Genomic DNA, 25,675 nt, shown 5'->3' with positions numbered 1-25,675 from the left:
AATTCCACTAACCGTGTTTGGAGGAAGAAGAATAATGAGTACCATCCCAAGAACACCATCCCTACTGTGAAGCATGGAGGTGGTAGCATCATGCTTTGGGGGTGTTTTTCTGCACATGGGACAGGGCGACTGCACTGTATTAAGGAGAGGATGACCGGGGCCATGTATTGCGAGATTTTGGGGAACAACCTCCTTCCCTCAGTTAGAGCATTGAAAATGGGTCAGGCTGGGTCTTCCAACATGACAATGACCCAAAGTACACAGCCAGGATAACTAAGGAGTGGCTCTGTAAGAAGCATATCAAGGTTCTGGCGTGACATTTACATTTACATTTGCGGCATTTAGCAGACGCCCTTATCCAGAGCGACGTACAAACGTGCTTTAAATCTCTAGTAGTGAATAAATCTACACTGGTACGCAAGAATACAAACTCAATATAAATATAACTCGAATTCTACAAACTTGGAAAGTGCTAATTTAGGTATTTCAGGAAGAGGTAGGTCTTCAGTCGTCGCTTAAAGAAAATCAGGGACTCTGCTGTACGGACATCTAGGGGAAGTTCATTCCACCACCTCGGTGCCAGAACAGAGAAGAGCCTTGAATTGTGACCTAGCCAGACTCCAGACCTAAACCCAATAGAGAATCTTTGGAGGGAGCTCAAACTCCGTGTTTCTTAGCGACAGGCCAGAAACCTGACTGATCTAGAGAACATCTGTGTCCAGGAGTGGGCCAAAATCCCTCCTGCAGTGTGTGCAAACCTGGTGAAAAACTACAGGAAACGTTTGACCTCTGTAATTGCAAACAAAGGCTACTGTACCAAATATTAACATTGACTTTCTCTGGTGTTCAAATACTTATTTGCAGCTGTATCATACAAATAAATAGTTAAAAAATCATACATTGTGATTTTTGGATATTTTTTTTTTAGATTATGTCTCTCACAGTGGACATACACCTACGATGATAATTTTAGACCCCTCCATGATTTCTAAGTGGGAGAACTTGCAAAATAGCAGGGTGTTCAAATACTTATTTTCCTCACTGTATATATATATATATATATATATATATATATATATATATATATATATATATATATATATATATATATATATATATAATATAATTTTATATTATATTATATATTTTTGTATTATAATATATTATATTATAATATATTATATCATATAGTTATAAATTAAATAATATTAGTACATATTTATATTACATTATTACTTATATTTAAGTAAATACAAATCATAAATACAAATCTGAAATGTTTTAATCCCAAAAATACAGATTTAATTGGGTCAATATTGAAGCATCTAGGATTCTCAAAGAAAAGTACCTTCTTCTTTTTCTTCTTTCGGCTGCTCCCATTAGGGGTTGCCACAGCGGATTATCCATCTCCATATTACTCTGTCCTCTACATCTGTCTCCAACTCTCCAACCAACTACCTGTCCTCCCTCACCACATCCATAAACCTCCTCTTCCTTCACTGCACTCAGTATTGTAATTCATCCCAAAGGTGCTCAGTAGGGTTGTGATGAGAGCTTTATATAGTCAGGTGGTCTTCCTCTTTTCCTCCTTCCTGGTGACTACATCCTCAGCATTCTCATACCGATGTACTCCATGTCCCTCCCATGCACATGTCCAAACCATCTCAATCGTGCCTCCCTCACCTTGTCTCCAAAACATCCTACATGTGCTGTGTCTCTAATAAACGTGTTTCTAATCCTGTCCATCCTTGTCACTCCAAATGAAAACCTCAACATCTTCAGCTCTGCTACCTCCAGCTCCACCGCCTGTCTTTTAGTCAATGCCATTGTTTCTAAACCATACAACATCGCAGGTCTCAACACAGTCCTATAAACCTTCCCTTTCACTCTCGCAGATACCCTTCTATCACAAATCACTCCTGCCACGCTTCTCCACCCATTTCACCCTGCCTGCACTCTTTTCTTCATTTCTCTAACACACTCTTAATTACTTTGCACTTTTGACCCCAGGTACATAAACTCCTCCACCTTTTCTACCTGCAACTGCACCACTTCTCCACTTTCATTCCCCTTCTCTACAGTGTGTACCTCCACCTCTCCAGACTCTTCTCAAACTGCTCCCTACTCTCACCACAAATCACAATATCATCCACAAACATCATAGTCTATGGAGACTCCTGTCTGACCTCGTACCATCAACCTGTCCATCATCACTGCAAACAGGAAAGGGCTTAGAGCCGATCCTTGATGCAATCCAGCCTCCACCTTAAACCAGTCTGTCGTTCCTACGGCACACCACTACTGTCACACATGTCCTGCACCACTCTCACATACTTCTCTGACACACCTGACCTCACACAATACCACAACTCCTCTCTTGGCACTCTGTCGTACGCTTTCTCTAAATTAACAAGCACACAATGCAACTCCTTCTGACCTTCTCTATATTTATAGCCAGCACCCATATCACCCTGTAGCCCAAGACAGCTTGCCCATTGAAGCTAAGCAGGGCTGGGCCTGGCCAGTACTTGGATGGGAGACCACCTGGGAAAAACCAGGTTGCTGCTGGTAGAGGTGTTAGTGAGACCAGCAGGGGGTGCTCACCCTGTGGTCTGTGTGGGTCCTAACACCCCAGTATAGTGACGGGGACACTATACTGTCAAAAAAGCACCGTCCTTCGGATGAGATGTTAAACCGAGGTCCTGACTCTCTGTGGTCATAAAAAATCCCAGGATGTCTTTTGAAAAACGAGTAGGGGTGTGCCCTGGCATCCTGGCCAAAAAAACTTGCCCGCTGGCCTACTAATCATCCCCTCCTATTAATTGGTTATATCACTTTATCTCCTCTCCACTAATATGCTGGTGGGCGTTCTGGCGCAATATGGCTGCCGTCGCATCATCCAGGTGGATGCTGCACATTGGTGGTGGTTGAGGAGAATCCCCCCTTTCATATGTAAAGTGCTTTGAGTGCTGCAGAAAAGCGCTATATAAAATGTAATGTGTAATATATTTTCCATCAACATTCTCAAAGCAAATAAGGCGTCTGTGGTGCTCTTCCTCTGCATGAAACCATAATGTTGCTCACAGATGGTCACCTTTTCTCTCAGCCTGGCTTTCACTACTCTTTCCCATAACTTCATGATGTTACTTCTTCTTCTTCTTCTTTCGGCTGCTCCCATTAGGGGTCGCCACAGCGGATCATCCGTCTCCATACCACCCTGTCCTCTACATCTGCCTCTTTTACACCAACTACCTGCATGTCTTCCTCACCACATCCATGAACCTCCTTCTTGGCCTCCTCTTTCCTCCTACCTGGTGGCTCCATCCTCAGCATTCTTCTACCAATATAATTTATGTCCCTCCTCTGCACATGTCCAAACCATCTCAATCTCGCCTCCTCACCTTGTCACCAAAACATCCTACATGCGCTGTCCCTCTAATAAACTCATTTCTAATCTTATCCATCCTCGTCACTCCCAACGAAAACCTCAACATCTTCAGCTCTGCTACCTCCAGCTCCACCTCCTGTCTTTTACTCAATGCCACTGTCTCTAATCCATACAACATCGCAGGTCTCACCACAGTCCTATAAACTTTCCTTTCATTTTGCAGATACCCTACTATCACAAATCACTCCTGTCACTCTTCTCCACCCACTCCACCCTGCCTGCACTTTTTCTTCACTTCTAACACACTCTCCATTACTTTGCACTGTTGACCCCAGGTACCTGAATTCCTCCACCTTCTGAAGCTCTTCTCCTGCAACCGCACCACTCCACTGCCCTCCCTCTCATTCACACACATGTATTCTGTCTTACTCCTACTGAGTTTCATTCCCCTTCTCTCCAGCGCATATCTCCACCTCTCCAGGCTCTTCTCAACCTGCTCTCTACTCTCACAACAAATCACAATATCATCCGCAAACATCATAGTCCAGGGAGACTCCTGTCTGACCTCGTCCGTCAACCTGTCCATCACCACTGCAAACAGAAAAGGGCTCAGGGCCGATCCTTGATGCAGTCCAACCTTCACCCTAAACCAGTCTGTCGTACCTACTGCACACTTCACTGCTGTCACACTGTCCTCATACATGTCCTGCACCACCCTCACATACTTCTCTGACACACCTGACTTCCTCATACAATACCATGATGTGACTGATAAACTTTATTTCCCTGTAGTTACTGCAGGTCTGCACATCTCCCTTATGCTTAAAGATCGGTACCAGCACATTACTTACCTTCCAAAATCTTGTTAAACTATCTTGTTAAAAACTCCACTGCCATCTCTCCTAAACATCTCCATGCTCCTACCGATATGTCATCTGATCCAACCTTTTTATTTGCTGCTCTCACTTCCTCCTTATTAATCTCCACACCATCCAACCTTCTCTCTCTCTCTCATTTTCCTTGTTTATCAACTGCTCAAAATACTCCCTACACCTTCTCAACAACCTCTTCTCACTAGACACATTTCCATCTCCATCCTTTATTGCTTTAACTTTCAACACATCCTTCCCAGTTTGGTCCCTCTGCCTGGTCAGTCGGTATAAATCCTTTTCTCCTTCCATAGTGTTTTTCTCATCACTCTGTCAATCCCAATTTGGTTTTGCCAACCTCTTTCTCCTTATGCTCACCTGCACTTCCTCATTTCACCATGTCTTTTTGTCTTCTTTTCTATTTCCAGATGTCACACCAAATACCTTTCTAGCTGTCTCCCTCATCACTTCTGCAGTAGTTGTTCAATCATCCAGCACCTCTTCACTATCACCGAGCCCCTGTCTGAACTCTTTCCTGAACCTCACACTACAGTCTTTCTCCTTCAGTTTCCACCATTTTATTCTTCTTTCAGTCCTCATTGTCCTCTTCTTCTTCACCTCCAAAACCATCCTACAGACCACTATCCAATGCAGCCTAGCTACACTGTCCCCTGCCAACACCTTACAGTCTCCAATCTCTTTCATCTTGCATATCCTCTCTTGTTACCCTATGATCCTCCTTCTTCTTATAATAAGTCTCTATAACTTAATCCCTAGTTAGAATGCCAGTAGCGACAGTAGCAGTAGGAAGACTCACTTTTTAATATTTTTTTCATTAAAATTATAAATTAAATTATAAATTGCTGATCTTGCTCCTAGTAGGTTCAAAGAAACAAAGAAAACAGCAAGAACGATACATTTGTTGAATGTATTACAGGAACAAATATGTAATGTGACATTTATATTATTTTATTTCAGTCTATATCACATATGTAAGTATTACTGTCAGCTTACAATAAAATAGGTCAAATTTATTTATTTATTTATTTGTTTATTTATTTATGGAGGGAAACCAATTGTGTATTCTGCAACTTGGGAATTGGTAAAATATACAATCATACTTCATGGAACCTAATTCTTTTTCATAATTAACCATTGTTAAAATGTTAAGGTTCAGAGTATCACTAAATCGTATTTTTTACCTGTAGTATAAGAAAAAAATCTTGGATGATATGTCTCGATTCCATCGGTTTTATAATGCCTGTGAAGAATTTGAGTCCTGGATGAAGGACAAGGAGAACATTCTTAATACATTCAGCTCCAGTTCTGAAAATACTGAGACTGTGCAGGCTAAATATGAGGTAATAAAACAAAGATAAAATGCACTACATATAATGCTTTTAATTTGTATGTATTTATCATACAATTTAATTGCTCTAATCCATTTCCACATGAAGAATTTTCTTACAGAGCTGGCCAGTGGGAAGGGGCAGCTAAATGACATCACTAAACTGGGTGAAGAACTTGTGGAAAAGCAGCACAGCAAGAAGAGAGAGATTCAGTCCAGACAAGCTCAGGTCAAACAAAGGTAAGAGGAAGTGGCTTTCCACCCTATTGTTATTATAATGCCTTCAGAATCTACATATTTACTGTTACTGTAATAAAGCATGCAAAATACATGTAATATTGCATGCAAACATAAAATTCCATGTATTAAAAATCCTTTAATACTGAAGATGTCAGTGATTGCTGTACTAAACTGATAACAAAAAAATTATATATACATTTTGTCCCCAGGTGGGACCATATACAGATCTTAAAAGATGAGATGGCTCAGGAACTGCTCAGCTCAGCTGATATCAAGTCCTTCTTGCACACTTGTGAAGATACAAAATCCCAGCTCCTGGAGAAACTGGTCCAGCTGGATATGCCTGGTGTGGGCAGCTCAGCTTCAGCACTCCAGGCTGAAAAAAAAAAACAGGCCCAAGCTGAAAGGGAGATCGAAGCTCTGGAGAGGAAGATAGAATACCTAAAGAGTGTGGCTAAAATGTAAGTCTGTGTGGCACACAATATGAAGCCTAAAACCTAACGATAGATATTTTAGGGTATAATATAATAAATCTAAAATGATCCCTTAATTTTTCCCCTTTCACTGTGTTTTTCCTACATATGTTACAGGAAGCATGACTGCAGCCTGGCAGAAAGTGCTGCTATCATGGAGGAGGTGCATGCTTTGGAGAAGCTGCTGCTGCAGGTCAAGAGACAGGCTGCAAAAAGACAGAGCACTATAGAGGAGGCCCAACACCTGCAACTCTTCCAGAAGGAGTCCCGAGATCTGCTGCTGTGGGCTGAGGCAGCGGAAAAACGCTTGCTGGAAGAAGAGAACAGCTCGGATGTTTCCTCTGCTCTAGCCTTGTTGAATGAAAACCAGGAACTAAAGCTAGAGATTGAGCAGCAGAGAGCAAGGTTTTGAAATAAAATACTGCACCAATTAATAAATAAATCTATAATTCTACAGTGATTTCAGAACAGCTGAAATCACTCAACTCAACTGCATTTTCCATTATAAAACATAGCATGGAAGAGATTAATTGTAGTCTAAAAAGTAGCATCAAATCCTACACATTGCATCTAAGTTATAGGCCATTTATTTCAGGTTGAAAAGCATGGAGAAGCTGGCGAAGTCTTTGGAAGCATCATCTGAAGAAAAAGTTTCAAAGGATATCCAACAAACTTTGACTCAATTGAACCAGGAATGGAGCAGGCTGGACAAACTTTGGTCCAGTCGAAACAAGCGGTTAGAGCAAGCACTCCAGCTCCAGAAGTGGAACAAAGATGCTGATCGAATAGATGCTACAATAGCTGGTCATGAAGCCAGGTTGAAGGTCAAAGACTTAGGGGTAAGATAATATGTAATCTTTCTATGAGTGATTTATATTACAGCCATGCACAAAAAGAGTAATGGCGGAAATAATTTCCTAAACTGTTATGTTTCAGACGACGTTTATGTTAGCATGGTGATATGAGCATGCATGTATGTATGTATATATGTGTGTGTAGGACTCTGTGGATGGTGTTCACAGCTTGCTTGGACGCCAAGAGGAGCTGGAGTGTTTGCTTGTTGCTCTTGACCAAAATATAAGTCTTTTTAGAGACAGGAGTCAGGAGCTTATTGATGAAAGCCACTTTGCATCCAAACAGTAGGGATGGCCATTCACTCTTAATTTTAGTTTTTCTGTATTTCCTTTTTGTATATTTAAGTAAAATGCTTCTGTTCTCTCAGGATTCAGCAGCGATCTTGGGGCATTGAAGAACGAAACATGAAGCTCAAAGACAGCTGGAAACAAAGAAATCTGGAATTACTTGTCTCCAAAAAATTTCAGGTATTAGTATATTAGATACTATTTGTATATGTTCACTGATCTAAGTAACATTATCCACTGAATAGGTAGGACTAATCAGTTCTAAAACTTTATAATATTAAAGTTAAACTTCCACATGTTTTGTCTCTGGCAGGAATTCTGCAGAGATGCTGAAGAGCTACTCATCTGGATGGAGGAGAAATTTACGATAGCCGAGGATGAATCTTACAGAGACCCAACTAACATCCTGCACAAACTTAAAAGGCATGAGGCAGCAGAGAAAGAGATGCAGGCCAATCAAATCCGTCTTGACCGACTGATTGAGGTATGTTGAGGTATGATTTAGATACTGAGGTACAGAATGTAAGAATTATAGAACAAAAATCTTTGCTTTGAGGATGAAACCTTGAGAGGCCTCAGACTCAAAGGGGAACCCATCCTCATTTGAGTGATATCAAGCATGTGATTATACATCAGAGATGGCAAAAGTACAAAAATCCTTCATTAAAGTAGAAGTGCAGATACTCATGTTTTAAAAGACTAGTAAAAGTTGAAGTATTGACTATGGGCACTAAAGTAAAAATTAGCCATTACTACTAACTGTTTTAGTGTCACCCCGGTAACTGGGCTTCGCATCATATTAATACATTTATGCAAAATATTTTTTTGTGTTATCTAATGATTGTATCCAGGCTGAACAACCACCATATAGAACACAAGCAGAGCAAAGATGATGATGATCAGGTGATCAGGAATGTCTTCTCAGTCATGTTTACATCGCTGACTCCCACCGTCTCATCCACGTTAACCCCAGACTTCTTGTTGTCTTCTGCTTTGCTTGTTGTTAGTGTCAAAAGCTAGCAGACTTCTGTGTTGAGGATACCCAGGAAATTATACACTAGTGGTAGATTAGACACGAAATGGGTTGATCTGCTGAAAAAATATTTATCATGTCAACAAATAGATTAAAACTAAAATAACGAGCTTGGTTTGAAAATGAAAAAAATAGAAAGTATGGATATTTGTGTAAAAGATGTAAAAAAAAAAATGAAAGCTAAAAGTTGTCTGAAAAATAAATAGTGAAGTACTGATATCAGAAAAACCTACTTAGGTACATTAATGAAGGATTTGTACTTCATTACTTCCCATTTCTGATATAAATCAAACAAAGCAAAATAGAAACACCAGAGAGTGAGAAATATCATTAGCACTCCGGTGAGTGTGATTATAAGTTATGTCTTTTCTACAGTATTATACAGTCAGTTGTAATTGTGAAACCAGGAGCTCCTATGCAATAAATTAGCTTAACATCTGAATTGAAAGGTCGAATCCAAGTGGAGTTGGTGAATCTCTGGATGGCTCAAGATCCTTGCAGGGTCAGCACCTTCTCTTTGAAGGTCTGAAGTCTTCATGAGGTGGGATTTTACTGGATGTGGTGCAACCTCTAGATGCCTCAGGATCCTTGCAGAGTCAGCATCTTCTAAACTTTATGATGACTGGATGGGTAGAAGAAGAAAAGCAGTGGAGAGGAATGAGCATAGCTTCTGTTTATAATATTAACAATCACAAGATAATAATGTGCATTTGATCAGACGTACTGGAGCACAAGGTTGTAATAAGTGTTATGTGTTATGTGTGCCTGGCTAAAAAGATCGTCTCCGGGTTATGTATGTAACCATGTTTCCCCAAGGGAATGAGACACTGTGTCAGAAACACTTTGGGAATGCCTCTGCATTGTCCACACTCTGAATTATGTGTATAATCAGTCCAATGCAAAGTGGGGCGTCACTGGCAGGGTGACGTCACAACCAGGAAGCTTAAAAGCACATGGAGTGAAACCAGTGCCAGCTTCTGGAAAGAGAAGGAAGTGCTGCAGGGATGCAGGCAGTCTGACATAGAGATGCAGCTTCTTGTTCCCTCTGAGAACCATGGTTACATATATAACCTGGAGATGTTCCCCTTGGCTTTGTCAGAAATGCTTTAGAAACGAGAGTTCAATCAAGCCAGACTTACCAAGCGCTGCCTAGTGTTTGACAGGTACAGCTAGGTCGAAGGACAGAGGGGCCAAGATTGGCACAGAGGTCGAGGCTATAGAACCTGAAAAAGGTCAGCGGGGTGGACCAGCCCACAGCGTTGCAAATGTCCTAGAGGGAGACTCCAGAGGACAAGAACATAGAGGCAGCCACACTTTGAGTGGAGTGCGCTCTGACCCCGAAAGGAGCAGAGGACTCAAAAGACGAACAAATAGCATCCACAATCTGTCTGCTGAGCATCTGCTTATTTGTTTATCTCCTCAGAGGGAGAAAGGCGCAGAGAAAGGAGAAGCCTTAGGTCCTTGAACGCCGCTCCCCCCAAAACATAGCAGGGGCAAGAAGGAATGCGGGGCGAAAGCATTGCTTTTACGCTTCCTGGTTGTGATGTCTAATTATACACGTGGTCTGGAGATCATAAATTAAAGAATTAGCTTCTCTGCATCAGATATAGACAATATGTTTCTTATCTTAGCTATATTTCTAAGGTGGAAGAATGCTATTTTTGTATTACGTGTGAGATGATTTTTAAAAGACAATTTGCTGTCTAAAATAACTCCCAGGTCTTTTAATGTTGAACCAGTAGTTACAATACGTCCTCCTAAATGCAGGTTGAATTGTAGGAGCTTCTTTGTACTGGCTTTTGGACCAATAAGCGATATCTTTTCTTATCAGAATTTAATAATAGAAAGTTATGTGTCTTCCAATCTTTTATTTCTTTAACCCACTCAGTCAACAGAGCCAACTGAGATGTTTTGTCTGGTTTTGATAAGATATACAGCTGGGTATCATCAGCATAACAATAAAAACTAATTCCATGCCTTCTAATGATATTTCCCAAGGGAAGCATGTATATTGTGAAAAGCAGGGGTCCTAGAACTGAAGCTTATGACACCCCAAATTTTACTTACATTAACCTGGGTAGTTCTCCATTTGAATCAACATAATGATATCAGTCACACAGGTAGGCTCTTAACCATCTTATGCCTATGCCCTGTCCCTAAATGTCTGTGAAATTCTGTAAGCGATCTATGAAAAAGTAATGATCTATAATGTCAAATGCAGCACTGGCATCTAGTAAAACTAACAGAGAAATGTAGCATTGGCTCGAAGCTAAAAACAGGTCACTTTAGCAGTTTCTGTGCTATGAAATCTGACTGAAATCTGACTGAAACTCTTCAAAGATATTGTTTTCTTGTAGACACAATCTTTTCTAAAATCTTCAACATAAACGGAAGTTTTGAAATGCGACTATAATTTGATAGTTTGTTCATATTTAAATTAGTTATCTTAATAAGGGACTTCATACCCTCCAACTTGAGGGGTTTAGGGATGTGACCTAAAGAGAGGAGTTAATAATATTAAGAAGAAGCTCTCCAGCTGTATGTAACACTTCCTTCAGTAATTTAGTTGGAATTGGACCTAACAGATGTTGTTGGTTTAGCTGTAGTTCCTGTTATTTATTTATTTTCAGAGAAGAAATTTATAAAGTTCTCACTACCAAACTGTGATGAAATAGTTTTTTCAGATATCAGATCTTTTGTTAATTTCGTTTGGATTGTTTGGGTTCTTTTCTATGAGTTTGATCAGGTGCTCGGCCCTAGCAGCTTTTAAAACCTGTCTGTAGCTGAACATTCTGTCTTTGTATGCAATTCTAAAAACCTCTAATTTTTATTTCTCCATTTTCTTCTGTGAGGATAGTGCCTAAGCTGTTAGCAAGATGTTGAAACAGATCAGGCAGGTTACTTATGAATATGTCATTAGTGGTCGGAGCAATATTCCTTCTAAATTAATAACGCAGTGGTGCATGTAAACTGTGTAATTAGTGTAATTAAAAAATTAACACAACCAAAGTAATTTACCAAAAGATCTTATAGCTCATGCACATCTTTATGGCAACAGTCCACTGATTCTTTTGAACAAATATGGTTGTGATGGTTTATCTGTGCCTCTTCAATGTTACGTTAAATTTGAAGTCATGTCTATAAATTATACTGGGTTTATTTTAAATGACAAGGCAGGAGAAGAAATGCTGTCTGAGGACCACTATAACAGTCAGAGTATCCGGAGAAAGGCTCGGCAAGTGCACAGTAGATGGAATGAGCTCCAAAGAAAAATGGCAGAAAGAGGGAACAAACTAAGACAGGCTGGCCAACAGGAACAACTCATGGAGCTACTTCAGGCAAGTTTATACTACAGTACTAATTTTGGTAGAAGACTATATATATATATATATATATATATATATATATATATATATATATATATATATATATATATTGTTCCTAATAAAATGTTATTACTTGTTTTACATGTTTAAATTTCCACCTCAAAATACTCTTTTCTTATTTGTTTTCAATATCTATTTTTAATATATTATTTTTAATATTATTTTTAATAATTATTAATATTTTTAAAGAAACATTGCTTAAAATAACTAATATATTTAAATGCTCATAACTTCTGGTTTTGAATTATCACATGATTCAAACACCATATGTCAATACTTACATAATAAGACAATTTAAAGACATAGGTTAAACTTAAGGCTACATTTCTCATTATAAATTGTGAAAAGAACAAAAGAACAATAACTTGAGCACATAATTTCAGGACTCAAAAATTAAAATAGAGGAAATTCAGCGGATGCTGCAGCATGCATCTAAAGGCCATGACCTTCGCTCGAGTCGAATGCTCCTGAAGGAACACAAGCAAGTTGAGCAGGAAGCTCAGGACCTTGCAGACAAAATGAACTCCATTGTCACCCATGCCAAACATCTGGCTACAAACCATTTTGACTCTCAAAGAATCCTTGATGAGACAGACATGTACCTGAAACTGTGAGTTCTTCTGTTAAAATGTACTATGGCCAGTGTTTCTTCTGGATTGCTTTACAGTGTTTTACAGAGCTTTGAAGAATTTGATTATAAAATGGATCTTGTCTATTTAATGCATAGAGGTCATATTAGTCCATTTTATTTTTTTAACAAATTTTCTTAAGCATCATTGAAATTGTTTCTTTGTTTATGTTTGTTAGGTTTAAGTCTCTTGGAAAACCTCTGAATCAGCGCAGAAACCAATTAGAAGAAGACGTGGCTCTCTACAGCTTTTACCACGATGTAGACTTGGAACTTTCTTGGATTGCTGAACATGACCCTGTAGCAGATACCAGTAGTTATACCAAATCTTTGGTTGGGGCCATCAACCTCCTCCAGAAACACAAGGTATAATTGAAGAAATAAGTAATGGGATGTCAGAAAATAGATTAATGGAGCTCTTAAACAGACAAGCATAAAAGCTATTCTTCAAATTCAAGCAAGCTAAATTTATTGTTTGTGTGTGTGTGTGTGTGTGTGTGTGTGTGTGTGTGTGTGTGTGTGTGTGTGTGTGTGCGCGTGTGTGTGTCTATTGGTGTCTATACCGATGAGAGTTATTACTACTTTCATGCATTTCAAATTTATTCAGCTGCCCTTCGATATAGAATGAGAAAAGTTTGAACAGATGCAGTGGCTTCATGCATGCTTTCATTACTACCTATATTATTTTTATAATTCTATTTAAGAGCTTATTCTCACACATAAGCCTACATTGAAACCCAACAGGAGCTGCAAGCAGAGGTGGCTGGCCATAGACAGTATCTTAAGCGCATTCTGGACAGAGGCAGGGCTATGGGGAACCAAGAAGTACACCAAAGGTGCAAACATTTGTCTGCAGCTTGGGAAGAACTTGAGGATGCTTGTGAAAAACGCTCTTTTCACCTCAAAAAAGCAATCAAAAGAGAACAGGTACTATCCACACCCCTTTAGCCTACAGCAATCCCTATGTTTCATTATAATGTGTGAATACATTTATATATTATTACATCCAGATCTTGCTTGACTGTGCTGAATTAGAAGTCTCCTTATTTGAAACATCAGCTTTGGTTAGCACTGACTATGGCAAAAATGAATTAGCCACGCTGAGCCTTGTGAAGCAGCATCAAGTAAGTAAAAATTGTTCCTGGGTTAATAAGTTCATAACATGTTAGCCAGTCGGGTATGTGCCTTTTGGGGGTAATTAGCTACTCATTAATGTTTGCAGATTGTGGAGGGGCAGATTGAGGTACTTTCTGCCCAGGTGGATGAACTAAAGTCCAGTGTGGACCAAGCTGTACAAGCATGGGGTTTAGAAGAAGTTAAGAGACCTTACAACCACATCAGATCTCAGCTAACTGAACTGCAGCACTCAGCAGCAGTAAGGTAATTGGCAAAAAAAAAATCCACAATTTTAAACTGTGTAATAATATTTAATGTATTGTAAAAAATGAAATAATTTGTTCAACAGAGGACAAAGGCTCCAGGATGCCCTCCATTTGAATGAATTTAAGAGGGAGTCCTCAGAACTGGAAGAGTGGATCTTACAGGAGCGACTAATTGCCTCATCTGACAACTATGGCTCTGATTATGAACATGTCCTGGTGAGATACATAGAAAAAAACTGAAACATTAGGACCACCTTAATCTGTGCAATTTATTGTGTGTGTCTATGCCAATGAGCTTTATTGAATACGATAAACTTGAGTGTCACCTGATCTATGACAGCACCTGCAAAGAAGGTTTGAGGTCTTTCTGAAGCAGCTAGATGTGGGTTGGGAGAGGATGCGTTTATGTCAAGAGCTGGCTCACAGACTCATAAAAAACAACCATCCTGAGAGAACATTCATTCAAGAAACACATGGGCTACTAAGGTAAATTCATTCAAGAAACGCAGTGGGTACTAAAGTGTCAGCACACAAATCATTTATTTTAAAACATTGCAGTGCAGCATCTACAGAAACCTATTAGACAAAAATATTACGTTAGGGTTACCTTCATTGTCACAAAAAACAATGATTGCAGTTAGTGTCCAACTAGTATTGCAAATAGCAAATTTTGTAAATTAAATAGTTTATAGTTATGTATATTGTACAGGGTAAACAGTATGGTGTATATCAGTATTGCAATGGCATTAAGGTTTGTTCAAGTAAATTAGAATTATGGTGCAGTCGATTAAACTAGATATTACATGTTGTATTACTATGGTTACATGATAATTTCAATTCAATTCAATTCATTTTTATTTGTATAGCGCTTTTAACAATGAACATTGTCTCAAAGCAGCTTTACACAGATAATGTGGTGATTACTTTGAAATAGCATTTTCTTCTTCTTTCGTCTGCTTCCATTATTCTGTTCTCTATGTCTGTCTCATTTAAACCAACTACCTGCATGTCCTCGTTCACCACATCCATAAAACTCCCCATTCACAAATTCCATAAACCTCCTCCTTGGTCTTCCTCTTTTCCTCTTTCCTGTTGGCTCCATCCTCAGCATTCTCTTACAGATGTACTCCATGTCCCTCCTCTACACATGTTCAAACCATCTCAATCAGGCCTCTCTCACTTTCTCCCTAAAACGTCCTACATGCACTGTCCCTCTAATAAACTTGTTTCTAACCCTGTCCATCCTCGGCACTACCAATGAAAATCTTCAGCTCTGCTACCTCCTGTGTTTTATTCAGTGCAACTGTTTTTAAATCATACAACATAGCAGGTCTCACCACATTCCTAAAAACTTTCCCTTTCCATCTTGCAGATCACTTCTATCACAAATCACTCCTGCCACTCTTCTCCAACCACTCTGCCTGAACTCTTTTCTTTACTTCTCTAACACACTCTTCATTACTTTGCACTGTTGACCCAGGTACCTAAACTCCTCCACCTTCACCATCTCTTCTCCCTGCAACCGCACCACTCCATCGCCCTACCGTTCATTCACACTCATGTACTCCTGTACACTCATGTACTGTCTTACTCCTACTGACTTTCATTCCCCTTATCTCCAACATGTATCTCCACCTCTGCAAGCTCTTCTCTACTCCCTACTCTCACCACAAATCACAATATCATCCACAAACATCATAGTCCACGGAGACTCCTGTCTGACCTTGTCTGTCAACCTGTCCATCACCACTGCAAACAGGAAAGGGCTTAGAGACGATCCTTGATGCAGTCCAGCCTCCACCTTAAACCAGTCTGTCGTTCCAACTGCACACTTCACTGCTGTCACACTGTCCATATACATGTCCTGCACCACCCTCTCACACTTCTCTGACACACCTTACTTCCTTATACAATACCACAACTCCTCTCTCGACACCCTGTCGGTCTCTACTTTGAAATAGCATCTAATGTGTGTAAAATATTACTTCTTTACCTTTAACGTGAATTTTTTTACATTTCAATAAGAGCTTTTTTTTTATTGTTTTATGCCAGAGAATCATGGGAAGAGCTGCAGAACTTGGCCAAAAGTCATAAAAAAGAATTGTGTAATTCAGAGGAATGTTACAGGGTCTGCAAAGATTTGACTGATGCCCTTGGACTCATAGAGGTACTGAAATCCAAAATATAATAAGGTAACCTTAAAAATCCAATTGTTTTGTTAGTGTGGTAACCTTTGACTCTATATGCAAACCAACAGGACAGATACAAGTGTATTCCTGATGACATCGCTAAAGACCTGAAAGGGGTTGAATTGCAGCTAAGGAAACATGAGTCATTGGTAAATGAGTTGGTGGGAAATGAGCAGCAGGTACTGAGAACATCCAGATTTTTACCTCAAAGGATACAATCAAACTTAATGACTGAAGTGATTTTGATCACAAATTATGCCATTTATATTTAATTTCTGTGTGTTTACTTTGGTATTTTTATAGACGCAGGTGCTACTGGACACTGCAGACTCCATTTTAGAACAATGCTCCCCAGAACTAAGAAGTAAGATACAGGAGGAACAGCAAGAGGTGGTGGAAAGTTGGGAGAAGCTCCGTATGTACATGGAGCAAAGGGAGCAAGGCCTGCGGCTTGCAAAACAGCATCATATTTTCCTCAAGACAGTAATTCTATCCCCACTCTCTTTTCTCTTTCACACACACATACACTCACAGTTTTATTTTGAGACCCAGAGGGGGCATTGCGATGTCTCTTGAGACGTGAACAGATCCCCTGGGCTTTACCGAATCTCTCCCAAATATGCTTGATCATGAGAGGGTGTGGCCGACATTCCCTGGGTCTCAACCCCTGCCTCAACAGGGTGTCTGTTTCTGTGTTCAACTGACCTGGGGTGTGAGCTTCTTTCAATAAGAGGAGCTTCCCCTGGGCCCACAGGAGGATCTGGTGCACCAGCCTATGCAGGGGGCACAAGCGCAGACCTCCCTGATGGTTGATGTAAGAAACCACTGAGGTGTTGTCCTTACTGATCAGCACATGGTGGAGAAAATGCTTCAACACTAGAAGCACGGCCAGCATCTCTAGGCAATTGATGTGCCAAAATAGATGGGGCCCTTCCCATAGACATGACCATGAGTCATAGCAGTTTCTGGAACTGCTGGACAGTGAGAGGCTGTCCTTCTTTGACCTTCCTGATGGGTATAAGGATGGCCATAATGCGGGCAGGGGAAAGCTGCATGTGCAAAGTAGTCAAATCACATATAAAGGCGAGATAGGTGGTTCTCTGTAATAGAGTAAGCACACTCTTCATGGTGTTCAGCCGAAACCCCAAAACCTTAAAGTGAGCGAGAATGACATCTCGATGCCGGACCGCTAACTGCTCTGATCAAGCTAACATCAACCAATGGCAGATATAGTTGAGGATGCGGATGCCCTGAAGTCTCAAGGAGACCAGAGCCGCATCAACATATTTTGTGATGGTGCTTGGTGAGAGGGCAAGGCCAAATGGAAGAACCTGATACTGGTAAGCTTCAGCTCCAAAAGCAAACCCCAGAAACTTTCTGTGAGAAGGAAGGATGGATACATGAAAGTACGCATCCTTTAGATCTACCGTAAAACAGTCCTCCGATCTGATTTGAGACTCGACCTGCTTGAGGGTCAGCATCCTGATGCTAGGTCTCACAAGTGAGCGGTTCAGCTGACGTAGCTACAAAATACAATGCAACCCACCATCCTTTCTGAGAACTATGAAGTACTGGCTGTAGAACCCGGGCTCTCGTTCACTGAGCGCCACACAGGATCACTGACAGGGGGAGTGTGAGTCGCGACACTGGGATGGGAGGGGATGGATTGGAGTTTGGGGCTGTGCCCACTGAGCAGTCCCATGAGAGAGGCATGGGAGGTACTGCGCAGGGTTTTCGTGCATAATGTTGGAGTCTTTAAGGAGAGAGATAGCTCGCAAGCGTCTCTTCAACTTTCCTTCCCATGACGTGTGAACACAACATCAAAGGGTCTGTAGGGGCTTCGCCCATGACCATTACAGGTTGCGCCCGGTTTAAGAGACCACTCAACCAGCTTACTAGACGGAGGAACCTTTTTTTTTTACATCGAGGAGTGCTCTCCGGTGGCACAATGAGCGTGGCGCAATATGCGCAGATCATGCACAGAATGTGCAGCTCATGCACAGAATGTGCCCCCAACTCCATAGCTCCTTGAGCCTAGCTCACAAAGCGCGCCCCCCCCCTCCTCCTCACATAAAGAGGGGCGGCGCTAATGCTTTCGTCGCAGGGGAAAGAAACTGCCGAAAGGCTTGCTTCCAAGCCTGTGTGCGAATGCTGGACCAAGCAGGTGAGGTTGGAGAAAGGGACAAGCCCATCTCGAAACCTTCTGCGAGCTTCATTTGCGAGCCCTAGGAACTGCCGCGCCGCTCCGCCTCAGCGAGAGCGGGGGCAGAACCATGAGGAGCGCAAGCTCTCTCTTTAGGCGTGCCGCTTGAAAAAAAAATAAAAATTATATATATATATATATATATATATATATATATATATATATATATATATATATATATATATATATATATATATAATTTATTTTAAATTTTTTTTTCCTGACGAACAATTGACTGACAATTAAACACATACACACAGAGCGCTTCGCGGACAAACAGAAGCTGACGCTCGGCTCGCTCCCTGTGCATGTGCTCCATGTGTTTATACTTCCTGCTCGTGACATCACCCCGCCGGTGATAGCCAGTGTCCAATTTTTGACTGATTACACACATTATTTCAGATTGTGACCACTCAGGTGCGTTCCCAAAGCGATTCGACACATTTTGAGTTCCTGAAAGGCAACTAAGCCATAAAACAATTTATAACAATGAGGTTATTTAATATGGTGAATGTTCTACATATTCTAAACATAATAATAAAAACATTTTAAATTGTGTTTTTGAAAAAGTAATAATAAAGAAAATGTTTATTTAAGTTTTATATAAGGTAAAGTTTATTTAAAATTAAAGAAAATGTCTCCTTTTTTAAATAAGTAATTGGCAATAAAAAGTAAAACTGCCCTCAGTCATGCATCACACCATTCAATAGCTCATTATTCTTCTGTTTTCCTGTTTACTTTACTCATAAGAAATAGTTTACAACACATGGCGAAATATTTTAGTATTAATATTGAAAAGAAGGAATTCAGGTGGAATTCAGGTGGTTGTAACCGGAAATTACACCTCTGTTTCTTTGCCACTTTTTGTCCTTAGGTACAGGATTATTCTTTGTGGTGTGCTCAAGTGCTGAGTGGCATAAAGGCAGAGGAGTCTGTCCGAGATGTGGCCACATGTGATCTTCAGCTTTTACAGCATCAGCAACTGTGGGCTGAGATTGTAGCCCATGAAGAGACATACGCTCAGGCAGTAGCTATGGGTCAGCGCCTACTAGAGCAAGATATTCCCAATCCACAGGAAGTGAATATTCCTTTTGTCATTTCTTATGTATACTTATGTACTTATGTATACTTATGTAATTTCAGCACTAATAGCTAAATAAGAAATCTCTTGTAATAACTTCATCATTTCAGTAATTATTATTAACATTATATAATGATAGATTGGCCAACAAATACTGATATATTTCCAATTACCTGGACATAAAGAAAGGGTACATGAGGTAGGGAATGCGGTGGGTTTTCTAGTATGTGTTAATACAAAATACCTGTAACTGTGTTCAAAATGATTGGGTTGATTGGGTCAGCTTTTCATTGGGAACAATATATTGAGCATATAAATACTGGCATTTTCCCATATTTTTTTTATTATTGTTCATACAACTCCAACACAAAATTGATAAAGGTTGTAAAAATTTATGAAATATTGTTTAGAAAAAATACATTTTGTTATATTTCACGAGCTTATTAAAAGCTATAAATATGCCTTTTTATCTTCAGGTCCAAGACAAGCTGAGAGCTTTCCAGGGTGAAAGAGAAAGGCTGTTAGCTAATTGGGAATCCAAGCAGAAATGGCTGGAGATCACCTATCAGGAACAAGTGTTTTACAGAGACATTGAACACATGGAGAAGATCACCAACTCCCAAGAAGTGAGTCACTCAAATACGATATTTAATATAGTTTGGGTGTTAGATTTCCTTTATAATAATTTACTGCAAAGTAAAACACTTTAAAACAATTTAATGACTTGGCAAAGCTTTCAGGCAAAGGTCTATATCTATTAAGAAGACACCTGTAAGTAAGTGAACACTTGGCCATTTCAACATTGTGAATTCTGCAGTAAATATGGCAGAAAAATCTGGAGACATCATTTATTGTTCGGAGTTATATTGTCAAGAAACTAAACATGCAGGTGATACATGACAGATTGTTTATGTTTAATGATGGCCCACAGTTATACTGCAATTTTAACGTGTTTAACAGGTCCAGCTGAGAAACAGTGATTTGGGGTCAACAGTGAATGAGACAGAGTCTTTAATCAAATGCCATGAAGCCTTTGAAAAACTTCTTAGCACTCAAGAAGCCAAAGTTGGTACCATACATTTAATATATTTTCATGTGAACAATTGACTTGCAACTTGCCAATTAGCTATTCTTGTGCATCTTTAGTTTACTTCTATCCTTCTAATAATTTTGTTATGGTCAGGACTCAATTAAATATTCTATTAGGCAGTTCATCATAATTTATCAATATAACTATGTGTACTTTTTAAAATAGTAAATGATTGTCCTTTTTGCAGATGGCTGCTCTTCAGGAATCAGCTGAACATTTGAGCAAAGGAGGGGTGATGGGAAAAAAAGGAAACTACAAATACACCCTGAACTCTCTCAGAGAACGGAGGGAGCGTATTAAAGATATGTCTATTAAACGCAGGAAAGAACTTGAGCTCTCTATGCTTCTTTGCATCTTCACCCGTGATGCTTCTGAGGTACAGTCTTCATCTGAATTTAACATTAAGGGCAATAAGGGTAATATTTTCTTTTATAGTTCAAACAATCTAACATGAATTGTAATTCAGGCTGAGGAATGGGTGTCAGAGCACATGCAGAAAATGCAGGAGGATTCCAAAATGGACCTGAGCAACTTTCAGGCCAAGATGAAGCTATTGCAGAAGCATCAGGTGTTTGAGGCAGAGATTCTGGCTCATGGCAAAATAATTGACTCTGTCCAGCAGGTGAGGCCTGTTGCACCTTACTGGTAAATTTCGGTATATACTGTAAATGCTTCACATGTACTATGACAGATCTTTAGGTTTGACAATATTTTCATATACTTGATTCTACCAATTCCATCAGACTGGAGAGGAGTTGGTCTCTCTTCGTCATCCAAAGTCCAAGCAGGTAAAAAACAGCATTTCCACTTTGATTGCTCACTGGGAGGCTCTGAAAGAAGCCATATCTGCCCGGGGGAAAGTTTTAGAAGACCACCGTGACTTTCTAGAGTTCCTCCAGAAAGTGGAGCAAGTAGAAGTTTGGATCAGGCAGAAGGTAAGAAAGAATGTTTGATGATTCATGGTTAAACTCATGCTTAAAATCTTTTTATTATTTAATATAGACTTCCCTTTAACTTATTTCTTCCTGTCTAGAATGTCATGATTAATGTTGGAGATCTTGGGGAGGATTATGAACATTGCCAACAACTACAAAAGAAACTAAGTGAGTTTAGAAGCTCCAGCCCTGGGGTAAGTCACATGATGTGGAGACTAATAAATATTATATTGTTACTGTTATTTATGAAAAGTTGTGGAGTAACCAAGACACATTCAGTACAAACATTTGTGTCCAGGGATTATTATTTATTATTTCTTTAAATTATTGTTTTTAATACTATTATAAATAGTAGTAGAGTTATGCACATGTCATTCTGTGAGAGTGTGTGGAAATCTGCAATGAATAAGCACATTTTTATTGTTTAGCAGGAGTGCTAGGTGCACAATCTTCAAAATGTGCACAAAAAGGGGTTATGTTGTAGAATTCGAGTTATATTTATATTAAGTTTGTAATCTTGCGTACCAGTGTAGATTTATTCATTACTAGAGACTCAAAGCACTTTTGTACGTCGCTCTGGATAAGGGCGTCTGCTCAATGCCACAAATGTAAATGTAAATGTAAATGTTCAGTGTAGCCCATGTCACACAAACCAGGAGTTAGCAGTAGCAGCATTTAAAAACTTCAAATATTTAAGAACTTTATTATTAATAAGCATTGTAAATATGTACATTTTAACTGTTTTCTATGAAGGTAATAAAATTGTTTGTTATAAAGTGTTGGCTTGAATACCTTTAATTAATCTTTGGCAGGATGTGACTGTTGATGATGCTCATATCAAGACAATCAATAACCTGGCTGATCGACTTGAAAGACAGAATTGTGACGAGCTGTTCACTGTGAAGAAACGCAGACAGCAATTAAATGAAAGGTCAGTTAGGAAACATTTGAATAATATTAACTAGCACCCTCTGATTTCCATTCATCATTAGATGCTTTTACAAGTTTAAACAAGCATTCATTAGCATACCCACATAGGTGCTGTGTTCATTGCTTCTGCTGACAGATGGAGTAATTTCCATGGAAACCTAAGCAGCTATAAGAGGAAATTAAAAGAAGCATTGGAAGTCCACTCTCTGATCCGTGATCTTGAGGAAGTCAGGGAAAGAGCAAGTGAAAAGGTAAGGCTGTTTTCTATTGTTTTCAAGGAAGATAATTATCATGATTTTTTTCAGTGCCGTTTGGACTTTATTCCAGTACCAGAGCAAGTGTATATTTATAATATTTCCCAGAAGAAAATTCACAAAGATGTAGTTCTGTCCTGCAAACCACTAACTTTTTTCTTACACCACATGAGACACCAATATGAGTTTAAATACTTTTATATAAGTATTATAAGTTTTCTTTATGACATTTTATGACAGTCTTGGTTTAAGCACTGATATAGTTAATGTTAATATATAGATAATGTTAAACCAGTCCTCAATTCCCACAACACTCCCTTAAAACCTAGCTTAGAAATATTATGGTAGGTGGTAAATGTTTTTGAATACTGCACCCTAATTCACAGATATGCTAGTGATTCTTGTGCATACAATTTTTAATATTAGGCATTTTAATCAGTGCACAAAACACATAAAACTTGTAATATCATATTTTGTCCTGTAGAAAACATTTATGTTCTATTTTGTGGGTTTGCAGATGCTCTTACTACAAGGTCATTGTTATGGAGAGGATGTAGAGAGTGTAGAGAACCTTATACGCAGGCATGAGGAGATGGAACGAGAGGTCCGAGTTATCCAAGAGAGAAGCACTGTGAGTATCGAAAGAGCTTCAGGAAACATGAGATAAATGATGTCTTTCTATTTTACATGACATAAAGCAATATTGTGTTATTATTATGCATTGCACCACAGTTACAGTATCTCACAAAAGTGAGTACACCTCTCACATTTCAGCAACAATTATAGTATATCTTCCAAAGAAACAATACTAGAGAAATGAAACTTTGATATATTTCAGAGTAATCAATGTGCAGTTTGTATAGCAGTACAGATTTACTGTCCTCTGAAAATAACTCAGCATACAGCCATTATTGCCAAAATAGCTGGCAACAAAAGTGAGTACACCCAAAGTGATAACAGCTGTACATTGTGTAATCATGCAAAGCCACAGGTCCTATTCATCATGTTTATGTTTTTGTCTGCTTGGCAGGAACATACTAATTTGTGTATCTTGCTTTAGAGCAGTTAAAATTTGGTGCTTTAAGTACAATTCTCTCATACAGACCACTGGATGTTTAACATGGCACCTCATGGCAAAGAACTCTTTGAGGATTTAAGAATTATAATTGTTGCTCTTTACAAAGACATCCTATGCTATAAGAAGATCTTTAACACCATGAAACTGAGTTACAGTACAGTGGTCAGGGTTATACAGAGGTTTTCCAAGAGGGTTTCACTCGGAACAGGTCTCGCAAGGGTCAATCAAAAAAAGTTAAGTCCTTGTGATGTGCGTCAGGTGCAGAAGCTGCTTTAAAAAAAAAAACAGATGCATGAGTGCTGCCAGCATTATTTTAGAGGTTGCAGAAGTGGAAGGTCCGCCTTTCAGTGCTCAGACAATACGCTGCACACTGCAACAAGTCGGTTTGCATTGCCATTTTCCCAGAAGGAAGCCTCTCCTGAAACTGGCGCACAAGAAAACCCACAAACAGTTTGCTGAAGACAATCTGTCCAAGAGCATTAATTACTTGAAACATGTCTTGTGGTCTGATGAGACTAAGATAAACTTGTTTGGCTCAGATGGGGTCCAGCATGTGTGGTGACACCCTGGTGAAGAAGTATCAAGTACATTGTGTGTGGTGGTAGTACTGTGACATTCTGAAGTAGAACATGATGCCCTTGATTCAGAAACTGGGCTGAATGGCAGTTTTCCCACATGATAATGACCCCAAAAACACTGCCAAGATGAGAACTGCCTTGCTGAGGAAGCTGAAGGTGAAGGTGATGGAGTGGCCAAGAATGTCTTCCAACTTGAACCCTATTGAGCTTCTGTGTGGCATCCTCAGGCGTATGGTGGAGAAACGCAATGTGTCTAACATCCAGCAACGCCGCGTTGTCAGTATGGAGAAGTGGAAGAGGATCCCAGAAACTCGTGCAGCTCTGGTAGAAAGCAGTGCCAGACAAGTGCTCACACAAAATATTTACACTTTGGACACAGTTTTGACATGTTCACTTCTCACAGTGTTCCCACTGTTGTTGCAAGTTATTTTAACAATAATGACGGTAATACTGGTGGTAATAGACAATAATAGTGGTTCCACAATGTCAACTCACTGTATAAGAATGTAGAAAGGACATTACTTATAATCACACTCGCACAGTACGCATGGTAGTTCTCAGTCTGCAGTTTTGTACTGTTTTTTTCAGACTTAATAATCACACTCTTGATTTCACTTAAACAAGGATGGTTTTCCCTTTTGAGTCTGGTTCCTCTCAAGGTTCCTTCCTCATACAGTCACAGGCTTGCTCATCATTCACTTATATCAATATTTGTTGTTATATAATTCTTAAATTCTGTAAAGCTGCTTTGAGACAATGTCCCTTGTGAACAGTGCTATAGAAATGAACTTGAACTTTAACAATATTGGCTGTGTGTTGTGTACAAGCTGCACATTGACTACTCTAAAATATATCCAAGTTTCATTTCTATAGTATTGTCCCTGAAGATATATTAAAGTGGTTGCTGAAATGTGAGAGGTGTACTCACTTTTGTGAGATACAGTATTCATTTTACCAAGAATATGTTTCATTGTTGTTGTTGCTTTTTTAATAAGGTTCTGGAAAAAGAGACCAAATATAAATTAAGGACACACCCCGACCTTTCTGACAAGCTGAGTAAGAAGCAGCAAGAAATAAACAGCACTTTGATGAAGCTGGATATGGAAATGAAACTAAGGTGAGCAAAGTTGCACCATTTGGGATTATTGTTCTCTTGCAACAAATTTCATCAGGTTCATTTTACTGCTACTGTAGAAAAGAACATTTGCAGGAATCACACCAGCTCCAGCTGTTTAAAGCCAACCAACGTCTGTTGCTAGACTGGACACTGAAGCAGACTGCTGAAATGGGAAAAAAGGGCTTGCCAAAAAGTAAAGCTGAAGCAGAAAGCCTTATAGTGGAGCACAAGGACTGGAAAGTAAAGGCTCTCAAACATACTTATACACTGAATTGTGTGTAAAGTGTACAAGCAATGCAAAACAAAAGCAAAAAGTTTATGTATAACTGTT

At 39.4% G+C, this 25,675-nt stretch overlaps 1 protein-coding gene across 1 annotated transcript in view; it reads left to right on the top strand.

Moving 5' to 3' along the window:
• Positions 1-25,675, top strand: part of sptbn5 (spectrin, beta, non-erythrocytic 5) — a 54,275-nt gene that overhangs the window by 17,002 nt on the left and 11,598 nt on the right. The window contains 31 exon segments of the mRNA XM_046856107.1: positions 5,466-5,618; positions 5,715-5,845; positions 6,055-6,306; positions 6,436-6,723; positions 6,914-7,157; positions 7,318-7,457; positions 7,541-7,640; positions 7,774-7,944; positions 11,667-11,831; positions 12,263-12,489; positions 12,687-12,873; positions 13,252-13,434; positions 13,518-13,631; positions 13,730-13,887; positions 13,973-14,105; positions 14,230-14,375; positions 15,942-16,056; positions 16,147-16,257; positions 16,382-16,561; positions 19,156-19,359; positions 19,839-19,988; positions 20,323-20,427; positions 20,640-20,828; positions 20,919-21,074; positions 21,196-21,387; positions 21,486-21,581; positions 22,200-22,318; positions 22,454-22,568; positions 23,089-23,202; positions 25,223-25,344; positions 25,422-25,584. Coding sequence (XP_046712063.1) covers positions 5,466-5,618; positions 5,715-5,845; positions 6,055-6,306; positions 6,436-6,723; positions 6,914-7,157; positions 7,318-7,457; positions 7,541-7,640; positions 7,774-7,944; positions 11,667-11,831; positions 12,263-12,489; positions 12,687-12,873; positions 13,252-13,434; positions 13,518-13,631; positions 13,730-13,887; positions 13,973-14,105; positions 14,230-14,375; positions 15,942-16,056; positions 16,147-16,257; positions 16,382-16,561; positions 19,156-19,359; positions 19,839-19,988; positions 20,323-20,427; positions 20,640-20,828; positions 20,919-21,074; positions 21,196-21,387; positions 21,486-21,581; positions 22,200-22,318; positions 22,454-22,568; positions 23,089-23,202; positions 25,223-25,344; positions 25,422-25,584 — 4,923 coding nt within the window.

This window comes from Silurus meridionalis, chromosome 8 (genome assembly GCF_014805685.1).
Source record: "Silurus meridionalis isolate SWU-2019-XX chromosome 8, ASM1480568v1, whole genome shotgun sequence".
Classification (NCBI taxonomy): Eukaryota; Metazoa; Chordata; class Actinopteri; order Siluriformes; family Siluridae; genus Silurus; species Silurus meridionalis.
Note: the sequence above shows the minus strand (reverse complement) of the source record. Positions and strands in the feature narration are given on the sequence as shown.